The 21,912-nt window shown below is 48.8% G+C and overlaps 1 protein-coding gene across 4 annotated transcripts in view; it reads left to right on the top strand.

The window, feature by feature from the left end:
- HEG1 (heart development protein with EGF like domains 1) overlaps positions 1-21,912 on the top strand; it is an 88,795-nt gene that overhangs the window by 37,798 nt on the left and 29,085 nt on the right. For all 4 annotated transcript variants that reach the window (XM_024577884.4, XM_045185772.3, XM_045185773.3 and 1 more), the window contains exons 6-15: positions 50-304; positions 953-2,287; positions 4,379-4,495; positions 5,102-5,221; positions 9,040-9,143; positions 11,842-11,900; positions 12,130-12,290; positions 16,116-16,250; positions 20,419-20,461; positions 20,593-20,630. In XM_024577884.4, coding sequence (XP_024433652.2) covers positions 50-304; positions 953-2,287; positions 4,379-4,495; positions 5,102-5,221; positions 9,040-9,143; positions 11,842-11,900; positions 12,130-12,290; positions 16,116-16,250; positions 20,419-20,461; positions 20,593-20,630 — 2,367 coding nt within the window. The remainder of the gene's footprint in view (positions 1-49; positions 305-952; positions 2,288-4,378; positions 4,496-5,101; positions 5,222-9,039; positions 9,144-11,841; positions 11,901-12,129; positions 12,291-16,115; positions 16,251-20,418; positions 20,462-20,592; positions 20,631-21,912) is intronic.

Genomic DNA, 21,912 nt, shown 5'->3' with positions numbered 1-21,912 from the left:
CTGTGAGAGAAATCGTGTATTTGCCGTTCCCTTTTCAATCTCCTTGTAGCCACTGAAGACGGGCCTGAGCTGGAAGTCAGTGCCGACATGGACGCGCAGGGACCGCCCGACAGGACGTCTGGGGCCCGCGCCCACAGCCCGCACACTTCAGCTACTTTCACTGGCAGCGGAGAGCGCACACTGCGATCTCTCACCAATGCAAGCGTGACCTCCCAGGAGGCTGCACCCGAAGAAACAGATGAAGAAGTAGATAGCACCCCTCTGCACAGGAACGGGACCGCAGCCCGTGCCGCTCCCAGAGGTGGTGAGCAGGACCTCCTTCCACACTCCTTCAGCCCATCTGTCCATTGCCCCGTGGCCTCAGAATGATTACGTTCGCTGTCCACTGAGGAAGTACCGTACAAGATCTTTACAAAGAGAATTTTCTGTGTTCTCTCACCTCCCCCGCACCGCACACTTGCCAGCGGTGTCTGCCAGGATGCTTGAATAAAAGAGAACGGTCATGCTGTGGCCAAGACCGATCTCCTGGCAAAGAAATACCTCATACAGAATGGAAAGTTGGGAGGGTTTTCCTTCTTCCATTTAGGCATAACAGTTGTTCTATTTGGGGTCTTAAGAGCTTTTAAGATACCAATTTGCTTTATCAAAATAGGCCTGTGGAAGGAATTTGGACCCGTTCCCTATCCTTTGGCCCCCGAGCCCCACTTCTCTTTCATGACCGTTTCTATTGCTGCCACTGGGCTCCTCAGAGGTGGGCACATCTGCCCAGCAGACGCAGACCCTGCCTGCCTTCCATGCTGTCTCTCCCGAGAGCTCACCATTGGAAACCGCATCTTCAAGAAAGGGTCTCACCCACTAGGGTTCATGGATAGGACACTGACAGTCTTTCTTACAGTGTGTGTTCAGGTGCTTATTCGTTTGGTTGACCTAACTTTAGTCTTTTCCTTTGCAGTCACGGGAATTAGCTACGAGCACGTGAGTGGCACCAATACTGCACAGAGGTCTTCCAGCGACCACACAGACCACACCTACGTCTCCTCTACTTTCACCAAAGGAGAACGGGCATTACTGTCCATCACAGATAGCGGTTCATCCTTGGAGATGAGGGAGAGTTCGACCTCTTCTATTAAGATCTCAGACTCCTCACATTCAGACGATCCTTCCTCTTCTCAGGTTCAGACAGAAAGAAGTAATGTCTCATTCGATGGAGGGGAATATGCTCAGCCTTCCACGGAGTCGCTGGGTCTGCATACAGCCAACCTTCCTTTCTCCACACCCACCATTAACATGCCAAAAACCTTGGTGCTTCTGGGCACACATGCTGGATCGGTTGGTGACTCTTCTTCGTCAGGCTCCCCTTTGCCCCTGCCCTCAGTGTCACAGTCCCGCCAGTCTTCCTCCTCAACCTTGTCATCCACTAGGGCCTCCGCTCATCCCCCGGAGTCCCCTTCTGATGTGCCCACACCTTTTTCTTCCTCACTACCACCTTTACCAATATCCCTGACAGTCTCCACCCCCGCCTCACTGCCCGTGTCCCAGACAACCCTACCGCTTTCATCTCGTACACTGGCCCTGCCCAGGGCAAGGGACACGCCTGTGACTGCTGTTCGGATGTCGACAATGGCATCATCTGTGGAAATGCTCTCCGGTAGTCAAACAGCAGATCCTAAGCACCAGAGCAGCCCACACCACGAGAAAACATCTACAGAATCAAAGCCACTAAGCCTGCAGCCTCTGCCCACGGAGGCCACGGAAGCTGAAAGAGTGAGCTCCGCGTCAGGGATTCCTTTGCCCCCCACCTTAACAGAGTCCTCCACTGAGCAGATCCTTCCAGCCACAAGCACCAGCTTAGCCCAAACACCTCCAGCTTTAACAGCTACCACTCTCAGGACCTCTCACCCCCCGGTGCCCACTCCCAGCCCCTTGTCAAGCACAGCAACTCCAACAGCTGGCCCCACAGCAGTACAGACTATGACCGGAAAAGAGTTCTTGACAACCAGTCCTGAAATTCTGGCGCCACGAATCTCAACGCAAGTGGCCGTTATCACAAGAAGGAACCAGGTGCACGTAGATGATACTACCCGACTGAGCTCCCTGACCAGTGTGCCCACATCAGCAAAAGAACTGACCACGGTGCTTGGCGTCTCAGAAGAGTACAGCCCAGCGTCACGTTTCCTCAGAACACCTCCTTCTCCCCAGAGCACGGGTGTTTCTTCAGCTGAAGTGCTGACTCCCAAATCTACCACCTTCCGTGCTGAGAGCAGCACACAGCCCCAAACCGCCTCAGGTAGGACACAGGCACACGGGCACGCTGAGAGCTGCTTGGGTGGGGATTCGTTTGAATGTGTAGCAGTGACTGGTGTTTGCAATGCTTCCTGTTGAAACATAAAATAATGTCATGGTGGACCTAAGTTTCTCACCCCTGAGGTACATAATTCTTCCTGAGGAAGGAGGAGCGATGCCATTGGCTGTGCGTGGCATCAGTAGATAGTGTAATTGCTGTGTGTAAAACCCTGTAATTGCAAGAGCTTTTCAAGCATGCCTTCAACTCTTCCACGGCCAGAGCGGGCAGTAATGTGGGATTGGAGGGGAGAGAACATGGGGAATAAAGAAGTTTCAGGTGGCCTGTCTGAGACACGGAGTGAGAGTAGGTGACAGCTCCCAGATCAGAGCCCTGAGCTTCTGAGTCAGTTGGGTGGCTCCAGTCACCAGAGAGGCTTCTCTTGGTTCAGGGAAGCCCGGGTTCTTTTGCCTCCCGCAGATGATGTTGCTAGTTGATAAATGTGTGTGTGGGGGGGGGGAGGGTAGGAGGGAGTAAATGGGCATGTTCAGTAAGAAGATGATGAGCTGATCTTTTCCTATAGTGACTGTATGACCAGGGCTCTTTTAATTGTGCTTGAGGTTATCTTTACCTCACATTGAAGTTCCCAGTACAGGAAAGTAAAGCCATCATCCGCATGATTCTTTACCGTGTAAGGAAAGGTAGAAGTACAGTCATCTGGCTTTTGATAACATGTTCAAAATTGTACATTTGACTTGTCCAGACCCAGGAAAGGAGAACTGTTGTTGGTGGCAGGGTGAAATGGAGACCAACATCTTAGGGAAAAAGAAAAGATGAGAAGTGCTTTGTAGTGACTGGAGCAGGGAGCGCAGTTAGTGGTAGAGTTCCAGCTGAGTCAGCCATCAGCCATCTGGTGGCTGGAAGGACGCACCCGCCGTCCCCGCCAGCACCACAGGGCCACAGCGCATCAGTGGCCCTTTGTACCAGTGATCCCAGCACCTCTGGGGAAGGAAAGGTGGACCCTTTGCCCGGGAAGTGAGGGATCCCCGCTTCACAGTTCACAGAGCTTCATTCCCAGTGGCCAAGCGTACACGATCGCCCTTCAAGCCGATTATGGCCATTGCAGTGGTAACTGTGGGCGAGTATCGGGAGTGTCGTTACTGACTGGAAGTATATTTTTCGTGACAGGATCCGTGGGTTCAGTGTTTGGTTGTATAGCCGCTGGGCTTAGGCAGGTGGATTTAGGTAAATAAGAGTAGCAGTGAGGGACAGGAACACCATCTCTAGGTTTAGACCATTTGTTTTTATTCGGGGTTATTCTTTTGGAGTTAGAACTCTTGACTTCTGCCTTCCTTTTCTCATCCTACCACCGATTTTCTCCTTGGAGACGATGCAGTTGTTTTGTGGGTTTCAGCTTTTCTAAGTATGCGTCCAAAACCTTTATTAGGCCCTTGTTATGTAACTGGAGCATGACAGTGTGGGTTATACAGACCGAAACAGAGTTACGGTCCCTGCCCTTGGGAACTGAGGGTCCGAGATGACACTGAAGCCAGTGCATCATTAGGGCCTGGAAGAATCGACGGGCTCATTGTTTCACTGCGTAAACAGAAGGCACTGCAGTGCCCAGCTCCAAAAGGTTTTCTGAGTGACTGCACCACCAGTGGAGGCCCCACGTCGTCACATTTTGAGCTTTTCGGATAAAGGAGGATGCAGCGGGAGGATGGGTGATCAGGGATCCTTTTCCACTTAACGTGTGTTTCAGTGGGCATTAATTCAAGTAGAATTTTCTAAGTATCACAAAGGCAACATAATCGCCAACCCTGAATAGTGTGACCTGTAAGTAGCATTTGGATTTGAACCAGTTCTCGCACTCAGGGATCCAGTCGTCAGTATATAAGCGAGTGCCGGAATCCAGTTTCACTGCTTCTCTGCTGCTCCCCTTAGGAGCCCGTTCTATTTTAGTAGTGTGGCCTTTCAGGGCAAGTAAACAGAACTAAGCAAGAATCAAATATTAGCCAGGAGAATTAAACATTTGCCTAGAGTTGCCTTTACATGTCCTGTGTGGTTAACTGCTTTATCCCTGGAATGTGTTTTTAGTGAGCAGCTGCGCCCCCAACCCTTGTCTTCACGATGGGAAATGCTCCGTGGACGCCCCCAGCCGTGGGCCTCGATGCGTGTGCTCACCTTCCTGGCAAGGGGACGACTGCAGTGTGGGTAAGAGGAGAGGTCACCTCCCGTGGTCTGCAGTCCAACAGCACATCGAGATGGGCAGTGAACTCTTTTTTTTTCTCTCTCCAAAATGCAGGGGAGTAAGATTTTCAAATCAATACCCTGCTTACTTGAGAGTTAACACGCTTATGTGTCGTCAGTAGAATAGTGTCAGACACTGAGGTTGACAAGTCTCCACGATCTGGCTTCACTTTGTGGGCTCCCTCCGCTCCTGCCGCTCTGGACCATCACAGCTCCCCCAGCCCCTGCACTTTCCTGCCCCTGGCCTTCACTGTGCTGGTGCCTCAGCCTGGAGTGCCTCCACTTACGTCTGCTTATTAAAGTTCTTCTAATCTTAGTCCATATATTATTTGAAACCATCTTAATCCTCCCTTCCATTAAAATCTGCTCCTTTCTCCGTACTTCCAAACCCTGCCTTGTGGTTACAGTTGGCTGTATGCACGCTGCCTCTACCCTTACTAGGCTGGTAGCCCTTTGAGAACAAAGCTAGTGTCCGGCTCACCCCTGGGGCCCCGCTACACCCAGTGCCATTTGGCCCTTAGTAAGTGCCTGCTGTAATGGGCTTTGGTTTTGCTCTGCTGCCCTCTGCAGATGTGAACGAGTGCCTCTCGAACCCCTGCCCACCCCTGGCCATGTGCAACAACACTCAGGGGTCCTTCACCTGCAGATGCCCAGTTGGGTACCAGCTGGATAAAGGAATATGCAATTTGGGTAAGAGAGTTAGTCTATTTTGGAACTCTTCCTACACCACAGTATATTTTGCAAAGGAACATAAGAAGTAACATTGTTTTTCTCCCTCACCAAAATCAATATTTGCCCAAGGTATAACGTAAGGAATGTAGGAAGAAGCGGTAGATGCTGCCTATTATTCCACCACTTAGAAGTATATCGTCTTACTTGAAACTGTTTTAGTGTGTATTATATTCTTATTTAGTTGAAATTATGTGGTATTTATGCAAACTTTACATCTTAAAGATTTTCTCATGTTATTAAAAATATTAGACTTTTTAATGAGCACATAGATATGCCATCGTTGGTGCATGACACTGCTTGGTCATTCCCGCCTGCGGTTAGGGAAGATATGTATACATCAGAGGGTATTCCAATCATAGTTTAAAAACTACATTTAATGGGGAGAAAAAAGGGAAGGAAACCCTGATTGTCCTACCAAATTCACACATTCTTTTCATTTTTAAAACCAATCTTCACGTCCTTGTCCACAGGCAGATACATTTTTACAAAGCCATTGCCGGACTATACAGCTTGTCACATTTTGTGTCCTGATTTGATAGCTTCATGAAACTTGGTTGATTTTAGATGTAATCACCACTTTAAGATTAAGAAGTAAACAATCCACATGAAAACTAAAGCCCTGACAAGGTGCTCAGTGGCCGAGTGTAAACAACTGCTTGATTGGCGGCCAGGTTTGCGGCCCACACTCCTGCTGTCGCACAGCAGCGTGTTAATCGTGTTAATCCGGAGACTCTCGCACAGTGTGTGACCCCGCATTTGAGTGCCTAGTTCCATACGCAACTTGTTGACAAATTAGAAGTGAAGAACTAGAGTTGTTATCTAAGCTCGATAAGGAAACTGGCAGGTAAAGTGAGTCAACTTTGAATCATCTTAAATTGCCCAGTGTGATTCTTAACACACAAAAAGTACTCAGTAAATGTTTTTTTGAGAGAACAGATGTCTTTGTCTTTTGAAAATGTCATTTGAATGAACTCCTATTGCCTGTAGGCCAAGGGGAATCATCAGACTTTTTAGAAGGTTGTGTCAAATGACAAAGCTAAAGCAGTTTAGTGATGAGGTTGACACCCTTAACTTAGGGGAGAACAACTGGTGGATGGGGCAGTGCAGTGCCTCACAAGCTGTGGAGCACTTTTCCTGAGGGATTGTGGGCAAGAGTGAAGTTTTTAGAGGGCTAGAAGTGGCAACGTGCCAACAGTGTGTGATTGGCTGGGCTGCGTATCTGACCTTATTTAGAAAGATCAAGGAACAAGGAAATAAGTATAGAGCCCAGGGTTGGCGTGGAGTATGGGGATTGGCCGACTGGACATACTACATGTCTGCCCAGCAGGGCACTTATGTAGGGTTACAAAAGTTCAGTTTGCTGACCTAGCACCCTGGGCAGGAGCAGCTCCATCTTGGGCCTAGAAATGTATTACAACAGTTGCTACCCTACTAAAATAATGGTAGAATTTTGAAAATTGTTTAAAATACAAGGATCAAGTCAAAGCATTATTTAAAGAAAGGAAAATCTAGGAATATAGATATCAGTCACAATCAAGAATTCCTCTTATTCTAATAGTTGATGTGCTTTTGGTTGACCTATTCCATTTAGCTACAATCTATAAGAAATAAGCCAGGAGTTTTGGGTTTAGGAAGGGAGAAGATGGAAATGATTGTGTTCTGAAGCTGTATGGAAAGGGCACCTGCCCAGGGACTCAAGCGCCTGGCCTCAGGCTCCAGCACCGCCACCCACACACAGGGCGTGGCCCCTGAGCCTCCATTGCCTCATCCGTAAAATCAGATTACCCCGGTCTGCTTCCCACTCGCGGTTATTGTGACCATCAAATAAGATAATGTGTTTGAGCAAGCTCTGAACACAGTAGAGTTCGGAGCAATCCCCGGCATGTGTTGCCGGTTTGGTTCAAATAAACTCTTATAAAAAAAATTTAAAAAAAGAAAGAAAAGAAATGGTAGAATTCTCCAGATGGGAGGTAATGTTTAACATTAGTCTTTCACCTCTGGGACCGCTTGGACCAGAATTGAAAGCATTGAAAATAATGAACCACTCTGAATAAGTAATAATTATGGATCTTAAATCACTTTTGATAACCTGTGTATATCGACAGTTAAATCTAATGAAAAAAATTGCCTTCAAGCCAAGTGATGTAACTGCAGAGGTGAGGGTATCTGTGTGTCCGGGGAGGGTGCAGGGGCTGGGAAGGGGCTATGTGATGCCATCTTCCTATTCACACTGAAAACAGGCACACTCACTGTCACGGTTCAGAAGAGATCTGTGTACTCAGCATTTGCAATCTGTCTGTTTCTATACAGAGTGTCTGGGTATAAACCTGGACCTGTGAGATGTGGAGACGAAGGAGTGGGGTGCCCGTTCTGGAAGCCTGTTTGTGGAGTGTCCCCAGGGTCCCCAGGGTCCAGGAGGAGAGTGGGTCTATTATGTTAACAATCATCTTTCCCTTTTCAAGTCATTTAACTTCATTGTTCGTACACACCAGAGGAACATGCAAATTAGAGCATGCTGCAATGCTTTCATTTGGCCAAGAAGGTTTTCAAAGAGCTCCCTGCTGCTCAGAAAGAGTCCTTAGCAGCTGGCTTCACTGAACCGTAGAACAAGCAAAAAGATGTTAAATAAGGATTAAGGGCTTTAGACTGTAAGTATAAGATGTTAAATGTTTTCCCTGGCTCATTTGTGGGCCTTTTTTTTTTTTTTTTTAATTCAGCAAGCAAGCTTTCCATGAAAGAGCAACTTCGGGAGTTTCTGTGTTTTGGGTTTTTGGGGGGCTTTTTTTCTGTCCAAAGGGGAAGATAACAATTTAATATAAAGTAAGATAAGAGCCAGATATAAAGCAGGCTATACTAATTTTTGGTTGCCCCTCATTTGTAAGTTCCATTCCCCTCAGGTCTAATCAGCACAAATTGATGTTAACTGGAATTTTATTTTATGAGTGAAATGGGCCTTGAAAACGAGGCTGCTTTCTTTCATGCCTGAATCCAGCAGTCTCTTGAATATGGCTCGTTTCATTATGTGGCTCATAGTCACAGAGTCTGGCAGCCTCCCGGAGTGGGGCCTCACTGGGGACATCTGGAACCTTCTACTGCAGCCCCTTGGCTGTCCTTAGAATATCAGATTCCTCAGGGGGCTGCGGGTGTAGAAAAAACCAGAAGATGGGCACATGTGACATTAAATGTTAATTTTGGCCGTTGGAAGCTGTGTGACCTTGGGAAGTTACTGACTTCTGGAAGACTCTTTTATCGGTGATAAAATGGGCATTTCCTCTGAGCAAGAGGAATAGGGGTTGATGTGGGTAACAGTAGTGAGAAGAGGAAGCCGAAGCCTGCCCGTGAACCCGAGGACTTAACCAACTTGGTGAAAGACCTAGAGTGCCAGAGTTCTCCTCCCTGGAAACCTTTACAGGCTTGGCGAGCATTTTTTGTGTCTAGCCCCATGTCTCCCTCCAGGGGTATGTATTTAGGCCAGCTCATCTTTCTTCTTTGTCACAGCTTTGTTAGGCATCGATTATGGGAAGGCCGCTAGAGAGACGTGAAGAAGGCTCCTCTCAGCAGCCCTCCCACATACTCAGTCTGAGCCTTCAGTTCCGCTCAGTAGATGTTTGTTCACTTTCCTAGAGTGGGCGAGGGGGTCTCCACCCTCCAGGAGAAAGAAAAGCACAGAGGCGGTCCTTGGAGGTGGAGTGAAGCTGGATGACCCAGAAGTTTGCAGACACAGCCATGCAGGTCAGCCTGTTGTGCAGCCTAACAGGTGATGTTTTTGTTTTCAGTTAGAACCTTCGTGACAGAGTTTAAATTAAAGAAAATGTTTCCTAACATCACCATGGAAAAACATTCCGACCTACGTGAGGTTGAAAACGAGATCACCAAAACAGTAAGTTTTCCGAAAGACGTCTTCCTTCTAGTCCTTTGCTTTCTAGAACAGATTTCATTCGGAATTGGGAACCTCCTGGGGATCAGCTGTATCTCTGCGCTGTTCACTCCTGTTATATTTGGAAGGCAGGATAACAGGCCCCTCGGAAACAGAAGGCAGGTGTTGAGAACTAGTGGTCCCCGGTGGAAGCAGCTCTTCGAGGTCGCCCTCAGATGCAGCCTCTTGGCATTTCTTTTCCACGTGCAAACTGACAGCTGCAGGTGTTCAGAGGCCTGAACCTGTAAAAGCTGTTGGTGAAGACGAAGGACCCAGAGAATCCTACTGCCGCGTCTGCTGTCAGCATGCTCTGGGACTTGCTCTCTGTGTTTAAGAGAAGGTGCAGAGATGAGGCTTTTTTTTCCTCAAGGGAAGTTCAGAGGCAGAGCAGTTAATCCTGATGGTCCAGGGCTGAGAATTCATTGCATAGATTATCTAGGGGACTTTGATTCTTCTTTCCCTCTTTGCTTACTTTTTGTCAGGAAAAAGAAAAAGAAAAATGGAGACGAAAGAAGAAATGAAATGAAACTCAGATAGTAAATTTTGCCTCTCAACTGCTACCCGAATCTAAGATTTGGTATTTAGAAAATTGAGGTTTGTCATTAAAATAAGCTTCAGAGATCAGCTGATTTCTGATTTCAGCTTCACTCGTTCTTTATGGGTGAGAGTTAGTATATTAACCGAAACCTATAGGATTTTATGGGACCGTGGATTTTATCTGTATAACATTCAGACTCCAGTCCTGTGTCTGTACCCACCGAGCATCTGCTCCGTGACAGGAGCTTTGACAGATGCCTCACTTCTGTAAGCAGTGTTGCCCACACCTTTGCGATGGAAAACTGAGAGGCTCCAGAAGTTAATGACATTGAGCTCACACAGAGCAAGTGCAAAGTTGGCGAGCAGTCCACTAGACCACCCTCACTTCTGACAGCAGTTGCAAGTTCAGGGATCCCCAAGACCACCCTCAGATTTTATAATTCACTAGGACTGAAGATCTCACCAAAAGCTGTTATACCACGGTTATGGGTTATTACAGTGAAAAGCTTCAGGTTGCAATCAGCCAAGGGAAGGGAGGCATGTAGGCAGAGTCCGGGAGGGCTCCAAACTTGGTGCTTCCAGTGTTTCTCTCCCATGGAGTCATGGACGGTATGAACTCCCCTTGGCAATAATGTGTTTGATAGGCATGCAGTACGGCCAACCCGGAGAGCTTACTTGAGTCGTGGTGTCTGGAGGCACTGTGTAGTGCTCGCTTCGGCAGCACATGTACTAAGATTAGAGCCGATCTGTAGACATAGTCAACCACCCATATGGCTGACCTCAGTCTCCAGCCCCTTTGGAGGTCCAGGGGGTATCATATGCCTCAAATCCCTCACCATAATTCAGAGTGCTCGACTATCTGGAGTGGCCTGAGCCTCCGGGTAAACAAAGGCAGGCCATTCCAAAGGCTTAGAGATTACCTCTGAGGAACCAGGGGCTAGCCCTCTCTTTGGGCAAGGTTAATTCTTTACTCCACAGTGGGTTTTATGTCTACTTTCACACCTTCTACCCGGTGGTGGCGTCGCTCCACCGCACCTGCCCGCGGCTGTGCTGCAGGTCAATGGCTCCTTCTATGATAGTGCCGGGGCTCAGAACGCTGTGCCCGGGGCAGTCCTTTCCGGTACTCGTGCTCAGTGACTACTCTGACTTGCTAACTTTTACACGGTGTCAACGTATTGATTAAGTGACATCTCCACCCCCAGGAAATAGTGAAGATTTGGGCAGTGACTGGAGAAGCTACTCAAGTGGCCTTTCCCAAGTGTGCCATTTCTGTTTTCACCTGGGGAAAAAAACAAAGCTTAAGTAATAATGCTAATGGCAAATCATTGCCTATCAAAGTATAAAGCAATGTCATACAAAGCCATAAAGGGTTTGATAACATCCCGTGTTTGAGATGTATCTGACACATGGGCTTTGAAGCTAGGTGGGTCTTCATTGGTCAAGGTATTGAGACCCTCTGCTGCCTAACAGAAGCCCCCAGCCCCAATGTGGGGGGAACAGGGAAGCAGGCATGGTACTTTCTTTATGCCCTGGAGGGATCTCCTGCGCTCTCTGAGGGCCTGAGGCAAGCACTGACAGGCAGTCAGTCTCAATTTGCTCTCAACAAAAGGGTTCTTGACCCACGTAATGTAATTTCCCATGGACAGCCTTTTGAAGAGGACCTATCTTTGAGTTGGGTCAACTGTTGTAGATTAAGAAGGGTGTGCGCAGGGCCCGCCAGACCTGGGGTGGCTGAGAGGAACCAGCCTTTTCATGAGGTTTGTTCACTATGCAAAGCCCAAATAAACAGTTGCCTCTGAGATTTTTGAAACGCTGGGTCTTAGAAGAGATCTGCTGCTTTGAAGATGTTTTAGATCCAAGGGTGCTGTTCTGAACATCATTCCTGCCAAGATTTTCCCCACTGATTTACTGTCTGCCTCTCTCCCATTGTACTCCCGGAAAACAGCATAAGCACAGGAAGGCATTAAGAAGGGAACAAGAAAAGGACACCACTCCTCTGTAAACCCCCCTGCTGATGACTTGATGCCTAGAAAATGCCTGTTTAATTCTGAAAATAGGAAGTTGGTTCCAGGTCTAAGGCTTTTGTCTAACTCACAGTTAATGACAAACCTGTTCTTCCTTTCAGTTAAATATGTGTTTTTCCACGTTACCTGGTTATACCCGATCCACAGCTCATGCTTCTAGGTAAGTACATTCGCCTGTGAACCAGTCTGTAGAAACGGGGGGATATTCTTACATGGGTGGCAGCAATAAATCTGGGCCCTGTTTTGAACAAGCCACAGAATGACCGAAGTCAGCGGACCTTCATGCTGTCCCATTCCCTCGCTGGACAATGGAGATGACACTTGTTTTTCAAAGGCCTCGGGCCCGCATGTCCTTGTAGAACAATAAAACCTGCCCGTGTTGTCTGTAGGGAGGCCAGCGCTGCGGTCGTGTCACTGCAAACCACCTTTTCCCTGGCCTCCAACGTGACGCTGTTTGACCTGGCCGACGGGATGCAGAAATGTGTCAACTCCTGCAGGTCCTCTGCTGAGGTCTGCCAGCTCTTGGGATCTCAGAGGCGGATCTTTAGAGGTGAGAGACTAGCCCTCTGGGAGGGCCCCACCCATGCCGTTAGGCACAGAGAATAGAAATGACCTAGAATAGAAATGTAAGGCGTTTGGGGCTTGGGTCCAAGAAAGCTCATCACAGAGCCAGGCTATCCTTGAAATGGGTGTTAAGCAAAAGACCTTTGTGTGTGTGGACCTTTGTACACGCGTGTGTGCACTCACACACATGCAGTCTTGAAGTCACCTGGTCTTTGACATGCTGCCCCTTCTATTCCTATACAGGACCTGATGTGATGAAGCAGGAATCACTCTCCTTTCCCTTGCAAAGTTCCTACTCTCTCTGGGGAGACAGGCATTCACACACAGAATGTACCTGCTTGTCAGTACCCCAGACCTTCATCGGCCTACACCATTAAGTACAAAAGCATGTGCAGCATTACCTGCCATTTTTGTTTATTTGCACATCACCAGTGCACAGAAACAAGACCAGAATGATGTAGCACAGACTGCCCAGTGCCGTTCAAGATAATCTCTGCCTTCTTGTTCTTGCTTTACCTGTTTTGCCAAAAAGCATCCGCGGGGCATCTAGTAGAAAGCAGACGGGGAAGGGTTAGAAACAAGTTCAGAAGGCAAATCTGGGTCTTGGAGGAGCGGTTTTGCCTCTGGGCTGGGAAAACTGCTGGAATCAAAGTGCTGCTTCGCAAAGGGGCTTGTCCCCGCGGCCATCTCATAAGTGACCGAAGTGGGCTCTGCTAAGCTCGTTTTACTACACAAGTAGGATGTGGAGCCTGTGTGAAGCTCCCATCTGGTGCCCAGACACTGACCTAAGCAGCCTTGGTAGCAGCCTTGGTGCTGCATCTGCCGGGAGATCCAGGATGTGGTTCCCCGGGTCTGGGGCTCTGTGAGTACTGGCCCCAGGGCTGTCCAGCGCCCTCACTGGAGAGCCTGAGAGCCAGGAGTTAACCTTTCACTCTGGGATACATGCCGCACCTTTGGCCTATTTCAGGGCTATTTATTAATTAAAAAAAAAGAAAAAAGCTGAACTTTCTGGAATTGGAGTTGCTATCGCTCAGCATCGTTGGGGAATTAGTTAAAATCCATGCCCCGTTACACTGTGCTCGGAACTCTGAGGCAAGAACGCTTCGGTTTACTTTGTTTCTTTTCATGATCCAAGGGCCCCAATTTGTCCTCCCCAGTGAGTAGGAAGGGGACCTTTGAATTCACCACACACTCAGGGACCACACCCTCTGTGGTCAGCATTTTGTCCCCAGGAAATGCAGTTCATGCCTTGCAAATCCAGTGGCCGGATGCTGGGATTTGTAAGGGCGTGTTGGGAGCAGCCCCGCCACTCTCAGACTCCCCTTCTTCCGACGGCCTGGGTGTCTGTGGCTCGTGGGAAAGCTCCTGTTTTCCTTGCTGAGGTTCCATTCTTTTCTTTTTTAAGACTTTAGTTTTTTAAGAGCAGTATTAGGTTCACTGTAAAATTGAGAAGAAGGTACAGAGATATCCCACTTAGCCCCTTGTCCCCACACATGCGTCACCTCTCCTTTCAGAGCCCGTGAATTGCAGGCTCACTTGTCTGTTTTAATCCCAGGTCTTCTCCAGGTCTTGCCAACACACTCAGCTTGAGCTCTGGCTGCCCTTTCTGAGTGCTGGCGAGGCGGGCGTGACGGGTAGGAGCCCTCGGGCTCCAACATCGGGTGTTTCCAACCTCTGGGCGGCACTGGGCTACTCTGGACACAGCCATTGGAAAGGCGGGTTTTTACTTTTCAGTTCACAAAATACCTGCTTCCCCGCCTTTCAAAACCCTGCAGCTCATGTCTGGAGAGGTTTTGAGTCCCTGGAGATCGCCCATGCCGTGTCTCAGCCTCGGATTTACGTTCAGTTCTCATTGTCTGTGTTGCGGGTGCCATGCCCAGGAAGGACCGTGGGCAGTGTGGACATGGAAAATCACCTCGCCAGGCTTCAAATGAAAATGGGATTCTGAGTGATTCCGTTTGATGGATTTAGGATGGAATGTTAATGAAGAGTTTTTGGGGTAGCCGCTCCTCCATTGCAGAGGCAGGCCAGCTGCTCTTGCGTTCTGGTGAACCTGCTTCTGTGCAGGGAAGGGGTGCTTCAGGCAGAGGGCGGCGTTTGCCAGCATGCTGGGTGAACGGGCAGGACAAAAGGAAAACACAACATCGGGTTCCAGAAAGTATCTAATCAGGCCAGGCAGCTAGTGCCGCCCGGGCGGCCTCTGGCCCTGGGCGTTCTTCGGATTAAGGCCAGAGGACTGGAGAGCCTTCAGGAGGTTTACATGGGGGACTGCAGTTTTGGAACCTCTCTGGTGCCAGCTTTGCGGTGTTTGCTTGGTGAGATTTTCCATTTTTTACTTTTGTCCCTTAAATACAGACTCCCCACAATAAACAAAGGAAATTCTATTACACACACAAACGGGGTTCTCATTTAGCATGTCAGCTGCCACTGATAAAGACAGGAACTTTGGCACTGAGAACTAACATCGTGTCCTAAACTTACCTCCCGTGACCAGGCCATCCACAAGGTCCCAAGCTCCAGGACTCAGAAAAGGAGGCTGATTCTGGGCCCCCTCCCCCACTCCGGCCCTCCCATGTGGGTGTCAGCTCCCATGGCCAGAACCTGCCTAGGTGGGGACAGCTCTGCCGTGTTAAGAGCTGGTTTCTAAATAGGTTGATGTCTTCCTGAAGGTGGGAGAAGGGGAGAAGAGAGACCGTCCTCACTGCACAATATACACATTGCCCTTCCAGGGCCTCTCCCCATTCTGAACTTGCACTTGTTGGCCAGCAGCAGCATATGCCAGGCTTGCCTTGCCATGCACGCAGGCCTGCGTCAGTTACCGCTTACTCTCCCGCTGGCTTTATATTTTTGTTCTATTGTCTGTGTACCCCAACTACATGTATCTTTTTTGGTCAGGCTTATCTTAGATGGCAAAATGCAGCCTCCCTGTGCCCGCTGTATACAGCCTCAGAGAGAGGTCGAGGTATACAGTGCCAGGGAGGGTCACAGGCCCAGCATGAGTGCTTTTTTTATAACAATGAAATGGTTCTTTGTCAGCCATGAAATGAACATGGCCCACATGCCCAGGGCTGGATGCAGACGGGTGGACACACACATAAGAAATAGGGAAAGGAGGAAGAAGGCACTCCTTCTCTGCCCGCCGGGCTCTCTTGCTGACCCGGTGACTGGTGGTCTGACACCACCTTCGTCATGTGTAGTATCGGGCGCTGCTGTGTGGCCCAGTCTCTGTGCAAGGTGCTGAAGACCCAGAGACAAATAAGCCTGAAGACACGGTGAATGTAGTGTGGAGGCAGACAGGTGACGTATTTAAACTACAGCCCCCAGAAAGCAGTTATCTTCCACACCTCTCCTTGGAACGTCTGTGTTCGGTAGCAAGCTGCCTCCACAGCAGTGTGCTGCGTCCCTTTCGGCTGCACAGACATAGTGCTGAGACATGCTTTCTGAGTCCCTCAGCTTCCTCAGAAGAGTGTGGTCGTGGCTTTTACATTGTCAATCTCCCCCCTGCAGCCTTTAAGCAAGAAGATGTCACACCTTCAAGGGCCGGATTGCAGTGGATGCTGGGGTTGGGGACAGCACTGTTTATTCTGGGTTTCCCTGTCTCATGGCACGCTGTGCGAACTGCTAGTGAGCGGGCCTGGGGCCGACAGGGGGGAGGCTGGCAGAAGGCAGGATGGATCTCTGAAAGGAGTGTGCGCCATGTACAGTTTTTGGAAAATTGTTCTCAGAGCCTCTTAAAATAGAGTTCATGCATCTGAAGGTTTGAAGTCTAAGAGGTTTTGTTTTGTTTCACTGTCTTGTTTATCCATTCCAGCGGGCAGCTTGTGTAAGCGGAAGACTCCGGAGTGTGACAGAGAGACCTCCATCTGCACGGACCTGGACGGTGTTGCGCTGTGTCAGTGCAAGTCGGGCTACTTCCAGTTCAACAAGATGGACCACTCCTGCCGAGGTACCACAGGGTCGCGGGGGCCGTGTGGCCCGTCTTGGGACGGCATAGATGCTTTGCTCTGCCCAGGGCTCTCTTCCTGCTCTAGATGTGACTGTTCTAAACTTGGGGTGACCAGTTCTTTTTATTTTGCTCACAGTAGGGTAGAATACATCATCTCCTCAGAATAATAGCATTATCTCTGACCCTGCGCTGGCCTGGCCGCGGGATTCAAAGGGAAAGAAAAGAGAATGGAATGCCTGTGGCGGCAACGCCTTTTCTTTTCATTTTTTTCCCACTTTAAGGAAGTTAGAAAAATTTTTGTTTTAATTCCCAAAGCTTTATTCTATTGTCTGCTAATCTCCTAAAACTGTAATGGGAGCACAGAGTCAGGCTGTGCCTTTTAGCAGCAGCTGTGGCTCATGGACAGAGTCCCGATGAGACTCAGACACGTGGGTTGGGTCAGAGTCCACCTCAGCAGCACCGGTCATGTAACATCTTGGGCAAGTCACTTGGCTTCACTGAACCTCAGTTACCTCTGAGGATCAACGAAGGCAGTGTATCGGCAGCACTTTATACAACACAGGCATTTACTCTTATATTTTACCCAGGCTGTTGTTGAATCAAGAAAGTGCTTGAGGGCAGAAAGCACATTCTGCAAACCTTTGAGGCGAGCTAAAATTCATTTAGTTTGAGATTAAAGCTCAATGAGTGGCGCTTTAACGTAAGATGACTCCACTGGTGCAGCGCGTGACCATGAGAGACACCCGGCGATGCGAGGCCAGAGTGAAGCCTTAGGCATCGCGTCGCATTAGAGTGTGTTTGGCTCACGCTTCCTGCTGGTCACAGGTGTGCTGGTTCCGAGTAAAAATTGGGAAAGGAGGCACGCCACTGAAATCTGTCAGAACTTCCCCCAGAAAGGGGACTCATTCTGTCAGGGCAGGATAAAAATACATTTCAGGCAGTGTTCTCATCCTGGGCTTCAGACCCTGTGACTTAGGTTTATATACAAAGGGCTTTGAAGGTGCACAGTCTCAGCTCTGCACCAGGCCCTGCCGTGGGTGCTGAAGAACAGGGCCCGCACTCCGTGACAGGCAGCGGCCTTGACGCCTGACAGCTTCACAGTGTTTCTCAGCGCCGTGTCAGGCTGCCACTTAGATACAAAGAGATGGTGCTTCCTAATTCCGTCTTACCTGGTTTAATGCAAAGTGTTCCTCGCCCTTCTGCGAAACCCGGCTGCAGAGCCCCGCTTCATGTGGGAAAGTGACCGCTGCTCAAGTCCTCTGCTGGGGCACCGTATGGCCAGCAGGAAGGACAGGGAAGGTGTCAGAAGCGCAGGCCTGTAGGCGTGCGGGCCCCCGTGTGCCACACCTCTGCTGCTGCTGATGGCCGCAAGAGTGACCCTGCCCCTTCTGCTCCTGGCTGGCCGAGCCGCACCCCCTCTGTTTCCCCGCTGGCAGTGTCATAGTTGTGTTGCTCACAGACTAGTGTTAGCAACTGCAGAGCTGTCATAGGTTTTGCAAATGCGGTGACACAGGTGCCAGCAATCTGTGTTTCTCAAGTAATGACCCCGGAAGCAGCATGAAGAAACCTCGGTTAGCTTTTGGGCCCGTTGCTGAGGCTCTGTGAAGCCTCATTTCTGCAGTATCCTCGTTTGTTCGATTTTCACGGGTGGCTCTCAGGCCTCTAATGAGTACATTTGGGATCCCCGCCCCATGGCAGCCCTGTCAGCTGGGTTCTGATGGGTTAGCAGTGACATCTTCTGGCCACTGGCGCTGGAGCACAGGGATATTTAAAATGAGTCCCCCTTTGGACATGGCAAATCAGGGGTCAGTCCCCTGAATAAATAAATGTATGATAGAGGTGTGGGTGTGTTTTCTAAGTCTCTGCAATTTGTCGTTGGTCGTTAGCATAGCTGCATTGTTCTTTTGTCGGGCGTGCGCACACACACGGTGTCTCACATAACACGTCTTCACATCAGTGTCTTTACCAGTCTTTCCAAGCATCATATAAAATCAGAGTAGGTACCCTTCCCGCAGGCGTCTTAGCCTCCCTCCATCATGCAGGCATCATGGTGAATTCCAGCTACCTGTTGGCAGGATTCTTTCTCTCACCGGACCACGGTGCCTTGAGAGCGGGGCCTGTGTCTAGAATATGCCCAGCACACTGCGGCGCTCAGCGAATGCCTGCTGGGTGAGCAGGTGGGTGATAGGGCAGCAAACACGACAGGACAAGGTTGGCAGGGCTCAAGTTAGTTTCCTGCAAGAGAACAAAAGAGTTCTTAAGATTTCACCACTTAAAAAAAAGAAAAAAGGCCAGAGGGCTTGAATTTTCTCGTATTCCATTATCCACAGGGAAGCCCATTTGGGCGTATATGCTAGCTGTACCCCCATTTATTTCCTCTTCAGTGCGCTGGGGCTTGGAGTCCCTCAAGGGGCGGCCGTGAGGTGTGCTGGAGTGACTGTGACCAGGTTTTCCTCCCAGAGCCCCTAGAATAGCTCCGTGCCCACAGTAGCATCAGTCTTCGATGAATGGCCAAATGAGCCCATTCGAAATAAAGAGATTTCATTATATTAGAAATCAGGATACTTCTGAAGCTAAGTGAACATAGCCTGACCCATCAGCTTGCAGGCAGGGCAACAGATGGACCTTACATGTGGCTGGATGAAAGTCACCGGGTGGAAAGCTCCCACCCAGCAGAGGAGTGTTGGGTGGGTAGATCTGAGGTACAAACGTTTTCAGGAAAAAGTGCTTCGGACAGAACACACTGGCGTGGCGTCAGCCGCCTCAGTGCCAAAGTGGGCAGGCGAGTCACGGGGACGTCAGCAGTTGCCTAGCAGACAGGGTCATCCAGGGGCAGCCTCCCAAGTCCCCAGGGTCTGCCACGGCATGAGGACAGCTTCGGTGTGGCGCTTTCCATGACTGGGAGGCAGGAGTGCTCAGCTGCTTCCTTAGACAAGGCCCCACCTGAGACAGCCAGGCCAGCAGAGGACTCAGAGGTGTCACAGGTTTGGGGCAGGGGCCTGGTTTCTCTTTCCTTAGTGGGATATGACTATGCTCTACCTTGTTGCAAAAAAGAATTGAAGCACCTAATGAAAATCCATGTAACGAATTGAGATTTAATTTAAAAGGTAAATCAGGTAGAAGGAGAAGTAAAATGATGCTTTGTTGCAGCTAGGAGGAAAGTGACTATACAGAAAGATGCAGTCTGGGGTCCTGTGTGTTTCCTAAAGGTGGGCCACTGATGCAGGTCCTGAGCTTCCTGGACACTGAGGCAAATAGAGAAACATGATTCTGAAAGCAGATGGGGAACATAAAGTACGGTTGATCAGGAGCATTGCCATCCTTCTAGACTCTGGGGTCCAAGAGAAGTATCTTGGAGCGTCCTCCTCAGGAGGTTACTGAGCAGCATTGTGGCGGTGAGCTCCCTGACATCCCGTGACAAACACCCTTGGGGCTTGCCCAGGGCTGCTGCTTCGAGGAGGTGGCCCTTCACACGAGAGAATGTAGCTCAGGAAAAGTGATTCCATAGAGTCGAAACAGTGCAGTCCAGGTTCCCAGCTCTCGTGACCTGCTGGAAGAGAAGTACAGGTTGTTTAAAACAGTGTTTGCCGTGCCACAAAACTCTTGTGATGTGTCTCTAGTCTATAACAACAAAATAGATGCTAGGGACATTTAATGTCTAACATCAAAAAATAGAAGGAAGGACACTGTTACGCACGTCTGTGTAGTTAACATTATTACGCCTTGATCCATAAGAGAGGATGCAGGAAGTCTGCGAGATCTCAGATCTCACATCCCAGCCTGCGGGGCAGGTCCCTCCCCTCCCCCCAGCGGTGCTGTAAATAATGTAAGACATTTGTTCGGTGGTTGCTCCGTGTCAGGCACTGTGCTAAGCCATTTGCATGCCTTATTTTACTTAATCCCCTCCAAGAAACTATAAGGTAGATATTACTATTATTATTATTATTAACTCTTTATAGATGGAAAACTGAGGTTGAGAAACTTTTTTTGTAAAATTACGAGTTGAGCTGACATATACTTAGCCCAGATAATAGATAATTCTAAAGCTATTTGTGGCCTTCCGGTTCTAGAATATTCTTGTAGAATTTAGGGTGGCTGGCATTTAGTCAACTGTCAGTTTGGGCCAAGAGAGGTAGGCACGTTCATGGACTGTTCTTTTCCCTTTCAGCATGTGAAGATGGGTACAGGCTTGAAAATGAAACCTGTATGAGGTAGGCTTTGGGTTCATTTACTCTGATGAATTTGTTACAAACCTTATTTAGAAATTACTTAGTAAATTGCCTCAATGATTTCTTTTGAGATTTGAAACTAATTCTTGATATTTTTCTTTGTTGACTTGCAGTTGCCCATTTGGCCTTGGTGGTCTCAACTGTGGGAACCGTAAGTATGCAGAAGGCTTGAGTTTGGTGTGGGGCAGGGTCCTGTCCTCCCTCTCCCCTCAGTTCAGATCGCTCTGGTCTCAGCTCCTGCCCTGGGAGGTATGCAGAAAGCGGAGTGCTCTCTGGGGGCTCCAGGTCTGGTAGGGGAGATAAACACTTTCCTGAATAGCCCTGACTGTGGAGTGTCAATACAGTAAATTAGGTGTGAGATGTGAGGCAGGGCGGGAACAGAAGAACCTCCTGAGTTGTTCTTGGTGGGGATGGTTTTGGAGGATTTGGAAAACTTGGATTGGTATGTATGGAGGAAGAAAGAACAACTTAAAGGTCTTGAGGCAGCCTGGGCCCATGGTATTCTGGGATAGTGCATGAGTAAGTGTGGCTGAGGACAGAGAGAGAGGAAGGTGGAGAGAGAGTGGAGGACTAGGTTGGCAGAGTGTAGGGGACCAAACCGTTGGGTATGGAATGGCCAGCCTGAGAGTATAGACTCTAGTCAGTATCCATTGCAGAACTGGCTGGTCTTAGCTCAGGAGGCTGTTTGAATAAGAAAATCAAGTCAGGCTGCAGTGAGGAGCACAGACCGGACAGGGAGAAAACATGAGGAGTTAGAGACTTCCAGTGCAGTCGTAGCTGGGCTCGGGGCCCAGGCTCGGAGGCGCTGGCTGGCTGATGCTCACGCTCCCTGGAGTAGGCAGGGTAGGGTGGTGGCAACTGTGTATATGGTGTGTTTCACACTGAATTTAGTTCTTTGAGAAACAGTGATTGTGGTTTATTTAAGGCCACTTTCATTGACATTTTCTTACATGGAAAACTGATAAATTGAAATCACCTGCAAAATTATGAAAGATGTTCTGGGATATAGGATGGAATAGGAATACTAACACTCAGTACTTCATTTTAGGATAGCTTTGTCCTTTATTCTATACATAAACACTCCAACAGTCTGTATTCTAAGTTTACTTAGACCAAAAGTAGGTGTTTTAAAATTTAATGTGTATATAAGTTCCCAGTTTCTTCCCCAGTGGTTACCTTGTATTTTATATCCTCAATGATATTTTCTTTGCTCATAAAGCTTTCTTTTAGTAAGTTTCATTATGTACTTTTTTTATAGCATAAACAGTAAATTAAATAAAATAATAAAACAAAACAAATTCAATGCTGAGTATAAAACTGACAACACACTCTCCTGGCGTGCTCAGCATGGAGCTCCTCTCAGGCCAGCCCCTCGGGGTTCAGAATTACTCACCATCTAGGTTACTGGTGACTTTGGTCATCTGATTTATCTT

This window comes from Desmodus rotundus, chromosome 2 (genome assembly GCF_022682495.2).
Source record: "Desmodus rotundus isolate HL8 chromosome 2, HLdesRot8A.1, whole genome shotgun sequence".
In the NCBI taxonomy this organism is placed as follows: Eukaryota; Metazoa; Chordata; class Mammalia; order Chiroptera; family Phyllostomidae; genus Desmodus; species Desmodus rotundus.
The sequence above is the reverse complement of the archived record's forward strand: the minus strand, read 5'-3'. Positions and strand labels throughout refer to the sequence as shown.